General features: G+C 41.4%; 1 protein-coding gene across 1 annotated transcript; it reads right to left on the reverse strand.

Annotated features, from left to right (window-relative positions):
- Nucleotides 1-306: 306 nt before the first annotated feature.
- On the reverse strand, nt 307-12,749 carry LOC143133676 (myosin-7-like). The gene is made up of 37 exons (XM_076293473.1): nt 12,525-12,749; nt 12,130-12,273; nt 11,882-12,038; nt 11,569-11,596; nt 11,072-11,183; nt 10,892-10,984; nt 10,623-10,686; nt 10,429-10,527; nt 10,179-10,282; nt 9,940-10,078; nt 9,715-9,833; nt 9,481-9,630; nt 9,158-9,328; nt 8,720-9,029; nt 8,486-8,565; nt 8,188-8,393; nt 7,962-8,085; nt 7,677-7,813; nt 7,305-7,560; nt 6,977-7,219; nt 6,676-6,852; nt 6,405-6,550; nt 6,223-6,313; nt 5,727-6,116; nt 5,514-5,640; nt 5,306-5,424; nt 4,926-5,122; nt 4,524-4,707; nt 4,278-4,443; nt 4,060-4,184; nt 3,632-3,940; nt 3,204-3,407; nt 2,398-2,694; nt 2,200-2,304; nt 1,988-2,083; nt 1,743-1,877; nt 307-431 (listed from the first exon to the last, which is right to left on the reverse strand). Exons 1-37 carry the CDS (start codon nt 12,732-12,734, stop codon nt 411-413), a joined length of 5,835 nt encoding a protein of 1,944 aa, XP_076149588.1. The 5' UTR covers nt 12,735-12,749; the 3' UTR covers nt 307-410.
- Nucleotides 12,750-14,840: the final 2,091 nt, after the last annotated feature.

A 14,840-nucleotide genomic window follows, 5' to 3' on the forward strand; every position in this document is an offset into this window, starting at 1 on the left:
ACCACTGTTTTTGCCTCTTTTATCAGACACCTCTAAACATTTGGGAATTGAGTAAACCAGGAGTATTGAGAATGAGTTTGGAATTAATATTTTTTATATCTGATTATTGTGTGTGTGTGTGTGTGTGTTTGTGTGTATGTGTATGTGTATGTGTATTCACATATAACTTACATATAATTCTTTATGCAGTGGTTTGACTCTTGAAACTATAGGTATGGCTTGCTTGATACTCTGAATGATCAGTTGTCTTTGTCTTCACATGCTCATGTGAAATTGCCGATGTAAAAAACACTTAGCACAAATGACTGTGATGCAGAACATCTTTATTCTATGGTGTTTCCAAGACACACAGGAAACACAAGGCAGAGACTGTGTGATGTCACAGATTCGGAATAATGCATGTGAGAGCTTCACTCCTCCTCATGGCTTTTCTGTGGTGGTCAAGCAGCAGCAATATAGGGAGACAAAGAGAGAATTAGATTAGGCACTGCAGGGATTCCTTATTAAAGGGACACCAGGCAACGTTTTTGTGTTAATTACTCATCTTTGTAAGTCGGTATATTGTTAAATGACTCATTACAGGGCGAATGAAGACTCTCTCGCCCGCCCCTACTGCCTGTAGGAAGAATATCCCGCTTGCAAGTTCAGTGTATCATACCCGCCGACTGAAGCAGGATCAGTTTACATCCTGCATACAGCACAGAGGCAGGCTAGCGATTGTTGCAAACGTGTGTATAATGGCAGAGCCAGCGAAGAAGCAGCGAAAACCCTTGACGGAAGATGCAAAGAAAAGGAAAAGAGCTTCAGACCGAGCGAGGAGGAGTTTCGTAGAGAAAAAGCATCAAGCTTGCCTTTAAAGCCTTTTGATTACATTGACTATGAAGTGTTATTAAAATCTGTCATGCCTCTTAGATAGTAATTATCAAGTACTTATCCCAGTTATCCTCAGTAATCCAACATAATGATGATGGTATGGCAACACTCTGTCCATTCTGATGTCATTTTATTTAGATCTTGTGGATGGCTAATAATAATAACCAAAGTTGATAGCATTGATTGTGGAAAACTAAAATTAATATAGTTTCACAATATTCTCTTTTATTGTACACAAAGACTCATCTTGTACTGTATTTCTCTGTAGGCCATGCAGTATGAGCTTTGAGATATACTGTAGAGAAATATATGTTTGCCATGTTTGCCATCATTGTGTTATCACTGGTAACATAAACATTAGCCTTCCATCCGCCATCAATCTTGATGACCACTGGCTTATTAGTCTGGCTTATTAGTTATTTAGTCTCTCTTTCAGGGAAGGGAATTAACAGGCCTCGGATGACATTACCATACCAGCAGAGTGCTTATCAATCCATGAATAACACTCAGGTTTACACTATCCTTATCTAATTTAGGATTACAAATTTGAGATAGCTGAGAATGACCATTGATCAGTCCTGCTTTCTCTTCACCATATGAATCCTTATCTTTAGAAGCTGTCCTGTATAAACATTGCTCAAGACAGATATGTATTTCCTTATACCTCTCTCCAATATGATTATCTCAGGTAAATACACATGTCAATATAGACACAGTTTTAGTAAGCGATAATAATGATCTTTCAGGGTTTTCTCTACTACAGTATGCATGCCCCCCCTAGCTTGGCTCGGTTAACAATTTTTTGCGACTAACAGCACCGCTGCTGGGAAAATGTCTAGGGGAAACACTGTCTGAACAGCTGCACTAACCTTAGAGCCCACATCCCGGCTCTTGGCACGCAGCTTGTTGACCTGAGATTCAGCGATGTCGGCTCTCTCCTCAGCCTCATCCAGCTCATGCTGCAGCTTCCGGAACTTGCCCATGTTGATGTTGGCCTGTTCCTCCTGTGATGTGCCACATAACATCAGTAATGAATTAACATTGACTGCTGACCTGAAGACAGTATTCTGGTACACACACAGAGAGTCTGAAAGTGGATGGGGATGATACTTACAGCCTCCTCTGCTGTTCTCTTGTAGGCTTTGACCTTCAACTGCAGCTTGTCCACCAGGTCTTGCAGCCGGGTGAGATTCTTCTTGTCCTCTTCAGTCTTTTGAAATGCAGAATAACAAAACAACATTTATTGAACAGGATAAAACATTAGGAAAATATTTCTGATCAAATGCAATTTTGTTGCTTTTCAGTCAGTAGGACATATGAGAGGACCTGGTATGTCAGCTCTTTGATGCGTCTTTCATATTTGCGAATTCCTTTGATGGCTTCACTGCTCTTCTTCTGCTCAGATTCAACTTCATTCTCCAGTTCTCTGACCTGTTCATCACAGTAGCAAATGCTGTAAGTAGTTATATAGATAAGTAGCCATCTAAATGGTTTTGTTTTATCATAAATGATTGCTATGCTTACCCTAGCCTCCAGCTTCTGCACTTGCTTCTTGCCCCCCTTCATGGCGATTTGTTCTGCCTCATCAAGGCGGTGCTGCAGGTCCTTAATGGTCTGCTCCATGTTCTTCTTCATGCGCTCCAGGTGAGCACTGGTGTCCTGCTCCTTCTTCAGCTCCTCCGCCATCATGGCAGCATCAGTGATGGCCTTCTTGGCTTTCTCCTCAGCATTCCTGCACTCCTGAACAGCCTCTTCCACCTCGGTCTGAAGCTGGGTTGTATCATTCTCCAGCTTCTTCTTCTGGTTCAGAAGGCCGGTGTTCTGTAGAGGATAAACTTGTTATAAGTGATTTTATTTCATAGCAGTTTGCAACTACAATCACAATTGTTAGTGATTTGATATAAATAGCAAAGGACACATGATTAAGTAAGCACTGTATGTATAACATACTTTGTGATATATGGTTCCAACCTAGATGGCCTAGAATCTAGGCCCTAGATGATTCAAACTTGCATAAGATAGGCTACTGATTTGGCTTTATGTCAGCCAGGGCAGGACTCCTTGAGTCAGTCAGGATTGGATTCCCTCTGCTATCTGTTAAGATAGGTTAGGTCAGGGGTTCTCAATTTTTTTAGTTCCGAGGACCCATTTTGGGGGAGAATTGTTTTTCAGAGGACCCCTTCATAACCATAAAAATTAAGCATGCCTTTAGGAATTCTCCGAAGTTGTGCCCAAGTCCACTATCCCGTGTTTTTTTGGGAGGTGTGTAACTTGGTCTTTTGTCCCTGGACCCCACTTTGAGAACCACCGTGCTAGGGACCCTTCTTCACCTGTGAGTGGAGCAGCTGCACCCTCTCACTGGTGTCCATCAGCTCCTGCTCTGCCAGCTTGCGGCCTCTCTCAGTCTGCTCCAGCATGGTGCGAAGCTCCTCCAGTTCCGCCTGGAGCAGGTTGTTACGCCTCTCCACTATAGCAATGTTCTCCTTCAGATCATCATTGCTTCTTAAAGACTCGTCAAGCTGAAGTTGAGCATCCTGAAATGGAAATGTTTATATAATTAATTATCATTCATGTTGCAGATGAAATCTGTTAATAAAATAGCAAGTACAAAGGTAATACACTTGTGGCATGTGACGTCTACATTTATATTTATTGATTACAGAATCCAACCCAGTTTTCTCACATAGGTTGTATATTGTTACTTCATGCTCTGGTATGTGTGTTTTGGCACCTATGTCATTAAATTGTGTAAAAGAACCTTCAGATGAGCCTGAACAGCCTTGAGCTGCTTCTGGGCCTCTGCTGCCTGTCTGTTGGCCTGACTCAGCTGGATCTCCATCTCATTGAGGTCGCCCTCCATCTTTTTCTTAATCCTGAGGGCCTCGTTCCTGCTGCGGGTCTCGGATTCCAGAGAGCTTTGAAGGGTTTCGATAGTTCTTAGAAGGTTCCTCTTTGACTGCTCCATTTCCTCATCCTTCTCAGCAATCTTGCGCTCCATTTCAGCCTTGATCTGATTGAACTCGAGCTGCGCCCTTAGGATCTTTCCCTCCTCATGTTCAAGAGAGGCCTGTTGATTGGAAAGCATGTATATGGGCACAGAACAAAATCACAAATGCTATGTCTATATCATTGTAGGATATGATTTACTGTAGTTCAACTTTGTTCAGTTCATGTAAAAATATTTACTTCTGCCTCCTCTAGAGCTGACTGGATCTCACTCTTCTCCTGCTCCAACTGCTTTCTTATTTTCTCAAGTTCATGGATGCTCTTTCCTCCCTCAGCCAGTTGCTCAGACAAATCCGAGATCTCCTCTGAGGACCACATAATACATTGCACCATTCAGAAAAAGTCCATCACTGTTAGTTGAGAAATGTTGTTTGTCCTTCTTATGACTTTTGTGTTACCTTGGAGGTTCTTGTTCTCTCTCTTCATTGTCTCCAAGTGATCCAGAGATTCTTCATAGGAGTTTTTCAGTTTGAAGAGTTCCGTGCTCAAAGCCCTGGCCTCCTTCTGGGAGCTCTCCAGCTCTGTCTGGGACTCCTCATACTTCTGCTTCCACTCTGACAAGACCTAAATTGGAAATTGTCGTGTATTTAACATGCAGTGCTCCTTATCACATCACTTTTTACAATGATCAGTGTTCTCTGTACCTTGTCAAAGTTCCTTTGCTTTTTGTCTAAGGCAGCAGCAGCAGCATTAGCTCTCTCTATGTCCGCCATGAGATCTTCAATCTCATTTTGGAGCCTGTGTTTAGTCTTCTCCAAAGAAGAACATTTTGCATTAACAGCTTCAACAGCCTCCTCAGCATCTTGCAAACGCTGAGTTAATTTTTTCCTGGGAGGTTAAGAGTGACATGGGAAAAGTTTTGATACTATGATGTTTTCACTCAAGCACAAGTAATCACTGTTTTTAAAGTAGCTTGTTCAGCAAACAGACAAACTTTTTGTTCGTCTTACATTATAAGTGAAACATAATACCAACAAAAAGCTTAGCTGTCAGGAGAGGAGAACTTTGTTAGAAAAAAGTCAACTTTCTGGGTAAAATTTCCTTACTTTGCCTCCTCCAGTTCCTCGGTCCTCTGGATGGCATCAGTTTCGTACTTGGTTCTCCACTGAGCCACTTCAGAGTTGGCCTTGGACATGGATCTCTGCAGCTCTGCCTTGGCCTCCTGCTCCTCCTCATACTGCTCTCTGAGCAGGTCACAGTCATGGCGAGCAGACTGCACTGCATGAGCAAGAGCATTCTTGGCCTGGCAAGTGGTTCATATAGTTGATGGCATATGAAAAGAACATAACACATCAAAATGTAACAGAAGGATGGATAAGGAAATGTATGTTCTTCTGTATGGTTTTGTGTGTGTGTGTGTGTGTGTGTGTGTGTGTGTGTGTGTGTGTGTCTTAGAGACAGAGAGAGTAATGACTCTTTTTCATACCTTGACTTCCTCTTCTAGTTGTCTTTTGAGATCCTCAATTTGTTGGGTATAGGACTGCTTGCTTCTGGTCAGCTGAGAAACTAGAGAGTCCTTTTCCTCCAACTGTCTAGTAAGCTCACCTGTTGATAGTAATATACAATTTAACATATGCTTTCTAGTGTTGGATGAAAAGAAGAGAATGGAAACAGGAAGAAGAAATGTTTGGTACCATTTTCAGCTTGCAGCTTTGCCTTTTGCATGGTGAAATCATTAATATTGCGTTGACCCTCTTCAAATTTAACCTTGTATTCACTCATGTGATCTTCTAATGTTCTGTTGGCCTTCTCCAGATTTGCCTTGAATTATGGAACATTTTATTAGCATCAGTTTATTTCTAAATGATAATAATAATAATTATAATGCAACGAAAATACTATCATACCTTTGTCTTCACAACATGTTCCATGTTGGAGACCACATCATCCAGCTCCAACCTGAGTTCACTCTTCTCCTTCTCCAGCTTCTGCTTGACTCTCTGCAGGTTGTCTATCTGCTCTCCCAGGTCAGCTACGCTGTCGGCTTGTTTCTTCCTCAGGGTGGCGGCCGTAGCTTCGTGATGCAGAGTGGCCTCTTCAAGGTCTCTGCGGAGCTTCTGGAACTCAGCCTCCCTCTTCTTGTTCATCTCAATCTGGGCAGCAGTGGCACCTCCAGCCTCCTCCAGCCTCTCACTGATCTCCTCCAGCTCTCTGGCCAGGTCTGCTCTCTGTTTCTCCACTTTAGCCCTGGCAGCTCGCTCTGCCTCAAGCTCTTCCTCCAGCTCCTCTATACGGGCCTGGGAGATGATGATCATACATAGTTAAATCAAGTTTTGTCACCCTGTAGTTTTGTTTGTTTAGAGTATAATTGTTTCACAGTATGGTTGTCTGTTGTGTAATAACCTGCAGCTCTTTCATTTTCTTCTGGAGCTGAATGCTGATAATTTGCTCATCTTCTACCTTTGCATTGAGCTGGCTGATTTCAAAGTCCTTCCTGTAAGCATATTTAGTCTCATTATTCACAATGAAGGTTTATATTCTTTCTGTTTGTATAGGCACAAATGTAAATATGGTACTCAATTTACTTTTTCAGGCGCTCCTCCAATTGTTGTTTGTCATTTTCCAAATCCATGACACTCTCCTGGGATAACTTTAAGTCACCCTCCAACTTTCTCTTGACTCTTTCCAGGTCCATTCGCAGCTTCTTCTCTTGCTCCAGAGAGCCCTCAAGCTAGTTGCAATGATAGAAGTGATGGTGATGATGATGACATAGTATGCCTTTTAAGGTCTTTTGTTTATATGATTGTAAGTATCATATTCCATAAATATTAAAGGAGTGTAGTCTGAAATACTCACATCATCCACTTGCTGCTCCAGCTTGGCTTTAGCCTTGGTGAGGGTGTTGACTTTGTCTTCCTCACTTTGCAGATCATCTAGAGTCTGCTGATGTGCCTCTTGCAGAGCTTTCTTTTCCTTGGTCAGCTTGGCAATGATTTCATCAAGGCCTGCCATTTCTTCAGTCAGATTTTTGACCTGAAATTATAAAGTAAATTTAGTACCAGAAATCAGAAAATAATACCAGATATTGTGTTTCCTAAAAAAACAACTCTTCATAGACACCCTTCCACCAAATACACACACAAACAGAGAGACAAACCTTGTTCTCAGTGGCATGCTTTTCTTTCTCCACTTTAGCCAAGGTGAGTTCTAGGTCATCAATGTCCTTCTTGAGCTCAGAGGACTCATCCTCCAGCTTCCTCTTCTTAGCAGTCAGCTCAGCATTCATCTCCTCCTCGTCCTCAACTCTCTCGGTCAGCTCTTTGATTTTGGCCTCCATTTGAATCTTATGCTTAATCAGTTGGTCACATCGCTCTTCAGCATCACAAAGATTATCTTGTTCCTGAATGAATGACAGAAAAAAATTGTCTTTAGGTCATGTAGCATTATTTTCATACAGTAAAAAGAAAAATACGTAGATAACTTACTGCCTGAACGTGGAGCTGGAGATCATTCTTTTCTTGGAGAAGAGAGACCATTTTCTCCTCTAGCTCCTTTCTACGAGTTTCAGATTTTGCATAGGCTTCTTTTAGCTTTAGGAATTCTTCCTTCATGTTGGCCATCTCCTTCTCAGCTTCAGCTGACCTCAGCAAGGGCTTGATCTTAAAGAACAGCCTCATCCACGGCCAATTCTTGACCACCATGAAAGCACGCACATTCCATTGTACAACAAGTAAGGCATCCCTGTAGAGCAAGTTCAACAGATTTTCAATAATGACCCACGGTCATACTACAACCCTGTAAAATTAACATGGTGTGATCAGTTTATTGAAACAGTGCACACATTGTGGAATTCTAACCTGCGCTCAACAATCTTCTGGAACTCAAGTCTTGCAAGAACTCCCCTCGATTTAGCTTGTATTCCTGTTATAATGAGTGCCAGTCGATCATCTCTCATTTCTTCCAGTAGACCAAGCAGTCCAGCCTTGAAGAACACCTAAATGATATTTATGAGTTACAAATGAGATTCAGTTCTATGTTAATGGTTTGTGCAACCTGTTTATGAATTATATTTATACATGGTTCGATTGTATTCATACATGAATGCATCCTACACTGATAAAATGTTATGGTCATGTTTTTACCTTTGTGTGGCCAAACTTGTACTGACTGTGGTCAATTTCAAGAGATCCGAGTAATTTCTCTGCCCCCTTTTTGCTATCAATAAACTGCCCATCTGGAATTGCTGCTGGGTTCAGGATGCGATATCTACAACATAAAAGTAGTAAAAGGAAGGATTATAATCTGATATCAACACATTTTATCCCTTATTTGTAAGAACTCCAGTTCTCCCCCTGAGAGAATTGTCACCTCTGTTTGAAGTCCCCGTACAGAATCCTGTTGGGGAAGCCCTTCCTGCAGATCCTGATGCCTTCCAGCACACCGTTACAGCGCAGCTGGTGCATCACCAAGGGGTTGTCCATGGCCCCTGGAGTCTTGGTCTCATTGGGGATGAGGCAGCGCACAAAGTGGGGGTGAGTGGACCTCAGGTTCGTCATCAACTTGTTCAGGTTTTCCTGTAACAGATTAGACTCCATGTCAAACTGAATCTAAGATTATCACATTTGAAAGCCAGCAAATGTTGTTTGATTATGGATAGCTTTCGTACCCTGTGCAAAGCAGACACCGTTTGGAAAGAGGAGCCCTTCTTCTTTGCTCCTCCACCACTTTTGCCCTTTCCACCAGAATCTGAAATGTAATACAGAGAAAAATATTAACAAAAACCTGTATTACAGTCAAAGATCCTTGATTACTAAAAAAAAAGCTTTGCTTTAACTATCTCTGTTCCAGTCTACATACTGTTGTAAAGTTTGGACTAAGGCCATTACACTTTCAATATTACCTGACTCAGCTCCAGCATAGTTTGCAAAGAGCATTGACAGGAGTTTCACGGTAGACTTTTGGTAAAGTCCAACAACCGTCTCATTCAGAGGGTCCTTGTTCTTCACCAGCCAGTTGCAGATGTTGTAGTCCACAGTGCCAGCATAGTGAACCAGGGAGAAATGGGCCTCTGGTTTTCCTTTCACTACTCTTGGCTTCTGGAAGTTGTTGGATTTCCCCAGATGGTTGTCATAAAGCTTTGCTTTAAATGTAGCATCACTGGCCTTAGGGAACATGCACTCCTCTTCAAGGATGGACATGATACCCATAGGCTGAAAAGAAAACAGTATTAGTAAGTTAACTTTACGTCCCTGACAGTTAAGTATAACCAGATCCCAAAGTTGGTCTTATTACAGTGAGAATTGACTTTTTGATGTGTTGATCTATTGTTGGCACAAACCTTTTCAATGAGGTCAATGCAAGCTTGCAAGTCCATTCCAAAATCTATAAATGTCCACTCAATTCCTTCTTTCTTATACTCTTCTTGCTCCAGCACAAACATGTGATGATTGAAAAACTGTTGCAGCTTCTCATTGGTGAAGTTGATGCATAGTTGCTCAAACGTGTTGTACTGCAACATAAATGGTTTGGTCAGTAGGTCACTATGCTAATGAAGAAGCGATTGAGCACAATCTGAACAATCTGAGAACAATGAGAGTGTTCTCATTAATAGCACTCAAAGTATTTTTAACACTGAATTGTTGTTCCTATATAAAAACTCACATCAAAGATTTCAAAACCAGCAATGTCCAGCACTCCTATGAAGTACTGACGAGGTTGTCTGGTGTCCAGGGACTGGTTGATTCTCACCACCATCCACAAGAACATCTTCTCATACACTGCCTTAGCCAGTGCACCCATGGCATAGTACACCTGCAAAAGGGTGTCAATGATTTCACATGAATTCAAATGCCCAGACTTCAGTAGTCGTCATTCATTTAATTTTTTGCTGCTCACCTGTTGGACATTCTGGCCCTTAGTGACCCACTCGTTGCCTACTTTGACCCTCGGGTGACACAAACCCTTGATGAGGTCAGCAGAGTTCAGGCCCATCAGGTATGCTGATTTGTCGCAATCTGTGGATTTGAAAAGGAAACTTTTATAGACCGTGAACCTTTAACGTCTTTGGAACTGATTGGAACCTTTAAACTCATGAGGTACCAGTCAGTGAGTCAAACTCACCCTCAGTGCCATCGGCCTCTGCCTGCTCCTCACGCTGCTTCTGCTTGAACCTCATGTTGCCATAGTGCATTATGGCACCAGTCAGCTTGTAAATGCTGTTCTTCTCTTCCACAGTGAAGCCCAGGACATCAAAAGCTTCCTGTAAGGATATTAACCAGGATATAAACCTGGTCCTCTTTGAACCAATGACATCTACGTGTATATTAGCTACTGTAAACTTTGTTAATGAGTTTGCTCACATCAGTGGCAACAAGCTCCTCCGCATCATTGATGGAGGCTACGGTCGTCTCTCCTTGGGAGATGAAGGCGTAGTCATAGGGGTTGCTGGTGATGAGCAGCATTTCTATAGTGCAGGGAGAAAAGAAAAGAGTTTGACTATTATAATATTCTTATAATATTCTTGTGATATTCTTATGATATACAGTTTAAATTACAATATTCAATTCTAATTAATTTAAAGCAATAAAGCATCAATCAACAATGACTCACCTAGCAGCTCAGGTTTCTTTTGAGACAGGATTTGATAGAAAATGTGGTAATCTCTCTCAGCCTTCAGCTGAAAAGTGACACGGGACTTCTCTAGCAAGTCTAGAAAGGTTGATAAAAACAGAATGAGCTTTCCAGTCATAAAAAAGGACTATCTGTAAAAACATTACTGCTGTACTGTTGTAATAGCATCTTACAGGTCTCAATGTCAGCAGAAGCCAATTTTCCACTGGCAGCAAAATGAATTCGGATGAATTTTCCCTGAAGGACAAAAATATATGCTCAATGCTTAAATGCATAAATGTACAGTGCACACAAAATTGATTAGTTCACATAATATTCTGTATGTGAATGATTGCTGTTAGAATTCAGATTTGTTTTCTATCAAAATATCTATATATAATTTTCACTTAAATGTGTGCCTTATTTATTGGTGTTCTCAGTCAACTGATTGACATTCACTTACAAATCTTGAGGAGTTGTCATTTCTGATAGTTTTGGCATTACCAAAGGCCTCAAGAGCTGGGTTAGCCTGGATGATTTGATCCTCCAGGGTTCCCTGAAATGAGATGTCATAGATTGTTATTATTATTCAGCCAGAGGTGTGACGTGGCCCTCACATCGTCCATTTATACAACATATTTACCTTTTTCTCAGAGCTTGCATCCTTCTTTGAAGAGGATCCAGCTGCAGCAATGCTGGCAAAGTACTGAATGACTCTCTTTGTGTTGACAGTCTTCCCAGCACCAGATTCTCCACTGAGGTGAGGAAGACACATTTGTTCTCATTACTAAACACATGACCTCAGCTGCTGAAGAAAAAAATATTCGCTTCATTTAATGTCACTCCCACACACATTTTAGTAAATTGATGCAGAACACATCTCTGGTACATAATGCTTAACAAGTCATGGAAGGGTGTTAACGTTTGTCATGTGTATATCAGAACATTATGCATGTGTGTTAAACAAGCTTTAAAATGCATTTTATAACATGGTATGGTAGTACCATGTTTGGTACTTAACTTAATTTTGGGTTAAGTACAAATAATAGTTCTATCATTCATTTTGTTAATATGTGTTAACGTTAAGTGGTTTATTAAATGGAAGTACTCTTAATGTTTGATACATAGTGCATTACTCACGTGATAAGAACAGACTGATTCTCCCTGTCTGAGAGAGAGAATGACATAGTGAGTATGTCAGGAACAACAGCAGTGCCCCCAAATGGGTTCCCAGTACTTATGGGATGTCACCATGGGATGCCTATTATGGCCTCTCCTGGGACACATGTTGTGTATAAATTGGAATTTGAAAACAATGTCAAGTCAAGTCACTTTTATTTATATAGCACATTTTTACATGCACAGAGTGCATACAAAAATTTAGTCCTACAGTGGACTGGGATCTTGTGTGATCTGTCTTTTGTAGTTTCTATTTGCTCAGCGAGAAAGTTACCTGTGAGCATGTACTGGTAGGCGTTATCAGAGATGGAGAAGATGTGGGGAGGAGCTTCACTCCTCTTCTTGCCTCTGTAGGCAACAACCACCTCCTGATTGTAGACTGGCAGGGCCTTATAGGGGTTGACAGTGACACAGAAGAGCCCAGAGTAGGTCTGAAAAGGAGAGACAGAGTAAGTTTAAATGGCCTCACAGTGCTTTTATGGCATGGATGCTACAAAATTCTGAAATGAAGTGGGGACTCACGTAAATCATCCATGCTGCATAACGCTCTTTGAGGTTAAACAGCACAGCAGGCTCGTGAAGAAAGGTGAACATCGCCATGTCTTCAATTTTATCAAACTTTGGCGGGTTCTGAGGAAGGACATCTGCTTCCTTCACAGTTACAGTCTGTAGGAAAGGTACAGTTGTCGTCAACAGTGGGTAGGATCGTAGAATTGCAGATCAAGCTGCACTGCTCATGATTGAGTGGACAGTGGAATACTGCTCTTCCTAACTACTTTATGTGATACAGCTGCATTAACCTGGCTACTGGAATCAATGGTATTATTTTTGTTTTTTTTTGTGTCTTTTTGTTGGAAGACGTGTCTTGTTTATTGTGTCTGGTGTGCTTCATTCACTGCCTTGGGAGGTAAACCTACCTTTCCCTTCGCAGTCTCAACAGTGACTGTGTCACCGTCTCTGCTGACGATGGAACCCTTGACATACTCCTCGTCGGGGTCAGGCACAAAGCACTCCTTCTTCATGTCAAAGGGGCGTGTTTGTGCCTCCAGACGCTCACGGTCCGACTTCCGCAGGTACGAAGCCGCTAGTCCAAACTCCTTCATGGCGGCGTCTCCCATCTGTGACATGGTGGATGCTGACCCGGACTGGCAACTCCAATCTGTACAACAAAATAAGATGGTCTGTTGTTTGCGAAAGGATTACCAGAGGGAGCCTGACAGATCTTTAAAGCCTGTGCCACCCATTACAGTCCTGGTACTTCCTGATAATCCAGGTTGAACTGATGCCCTCTGCTTCCTCATTGCTGCAGCAGAGGGACTAGAGACCCACTCCATCTCTAAGATTTAGACCTTTAACTTCAGGAGTACAGTAAGCTATGTTCAAATTAGTGCCACACGTCCTGCCCTGCTGTCCATGTAGTACCATGATTTATGTTGATTATTCTTATAATTCCACTGTGTTGTACTTATTTGTTTTTGTTTCTAATAGATAAATGAAAATGATGATTTAAAATGAAATGAAGATTTAGCCACTTTGCTACCACTTTGATAATTAGTTATATCAAAAAATAACATATTACTCTATTGTCCATTCTTTTCCAGTAGAACTACAGTAAAATATAATCTTGCAAATCTTGTCTATTGTTGACTTCACACGAGCAGTACATAACAATTCAGAGAAGAGATCTTACCTTATACTGTGTACTCCAGCAGAGAAGAGTGATGCTTTGCTTGCCCTATGAAGGAAAAACAAATCACTCTATCTCACTATCTCACTATGATTCCCACATGGGTAGAGTGGCATCCTTAGAGCCTTCTCACTGTGCTCCTCCCTTAAAATGCCCCTCTAAATGTCATTAAACATACCCCTTTTGAATAACAATCACAAGCTTCCTCCTCATATCTTACCTTCAGATAATGTGATGACCCTCCGTGATTGGGACCATTGTTCCTCCTTATAAAGGAAATCCCTCCTCCAAATTTGTCCATGGCATGTCAGTTGGCAGGAATGTTATTGTGTCTGAGTTGGGTTGGGGTACCATAGGGTGTGGGACGGGTGGGTATTAGTGACAAAGAACGGTAAAGAAATGAACAGGGGATCAGATTTCCTCCTGCTCCATATAAGGCTCCCACTGCCATGAGGTGATGTGCATCTTTTCTACACTGACGCAGTCATGTTTCTCCAAATACAAATATCCATAAGAGTCAGAGATGGATTTGGATGGGTACTTTGATGTATATTATATTGTCTATTATACTGTATTCTGATATTATATTGTATATTATACTATATTCTGTAATAAACTCTATTGTAAGGGAAGTGATGGTGATTTAGGTTGATTCACACTGACCCTGAGTGCCATTCAAACATTGTTATGTTTGCCATAATCTTTGTTTTATATTTATCATTTATTTTTTTATTAATCATGTATTTACAATCTATGGGGGAGATATGTCAGTTTAGTGATCAGTAATATTTGTCATCTCAGATTCAATAATTGTATCTTTTGGAAATATATGTTTCATTAAAACAAAAACTAAATAATTAAAATTGTGTCAATAGTTTGCAAGTGGATCCTTTTAAGGTCTATGATAGATTAATAGATATAATGCATTTTAGGTCACTGCTCAACTCCGTGAACAATGTGTGTTTTGTTTTCACATTATGTTTATATCTAAGTGTAAAACACCATTATCATAGTGTTGCAAAGATAAAATGTCCCACTGACATACCAAATGATGTATTCTGTTTGTGTATATGGGGTTGCAGGATTCCGGAAAGGTGATCTAAATGAAAAGAACACCATGTGTGGTGTCAATTACCCGCAGAGCTTACGAGCAGCTAATGTGCAACATAGTTAACATATTGTGTTTAGTGGTAATAGACCCAACTTTACAGGAGCCGTACGCCAGTAAGAGATGTGCCCTGTGTCAGCAGCTATATAAAGAGCATGGAGTCGTGGAGATTAGCCGGTTGGTAACTGTGAGGCAGCACAGGCAGAAGCCTGTCACAGGTGATGTGCTTTAAACGATGATAATGATAATAAAAGATGCAGTAGAGAGCGGAGCTGTTCAGCCCTCCGCACCGTACCCAGCACTGGCAGACCAATGTGAGGCCAAGGGCACTGCAGCGCTGGCACTCCTGTAGTGCCCACTGGCGAGTGAAAGCGTCTATGCTCCCTCGGACACAGCCTTGTTGACATGGCTTTGTTTCTTTGAGGACAAAGATAACCC

This window comes from Alosa pseudoharengus, unplaced genomic scaffold, assembly GCF_046254945.1.
Source record: "Alosa pseudoharengus isolate Yale_2024_CS ecotype anadromous, Long Island Sound unplaced genomic scaffold, YU_APseudo_1.1 YU_APseudo_1.1_scf_2, whole genome shotgun sequence".
Lineage (NCBI taxonomy): Eukaryota > Metazoa > Chordata > Actinopteri > Clupeiformes > Clupeidae > Alosa > Alosa pseudoharengus.

Excerpts from the sequence above, each read along its gene's own strand:
- LOC143133676 (XM_076293473.1), bottom strand. The coding sequence starts at position 12,734 with ATGTCACAGATGGGAGACGCCGCCATGAAGGAGTTTGGACTAGCGGCT. Across the intron at positions 10,528-10,622 it reads TTCTGCTGACATTGAGACCT|ACTTGCTAGAGAAGTCCCGT; the intron begins GTAAGATGCTAT and ends CAACCTTTCTAG. Across the intron at positions 8,566-8,719 it reads CTATGCTGGAGCTGAGTCAG|ATTCTGGTGGAAAGGGCAAA; the intron begins GTAATATTGAAA and ends ATTACATTTCAG.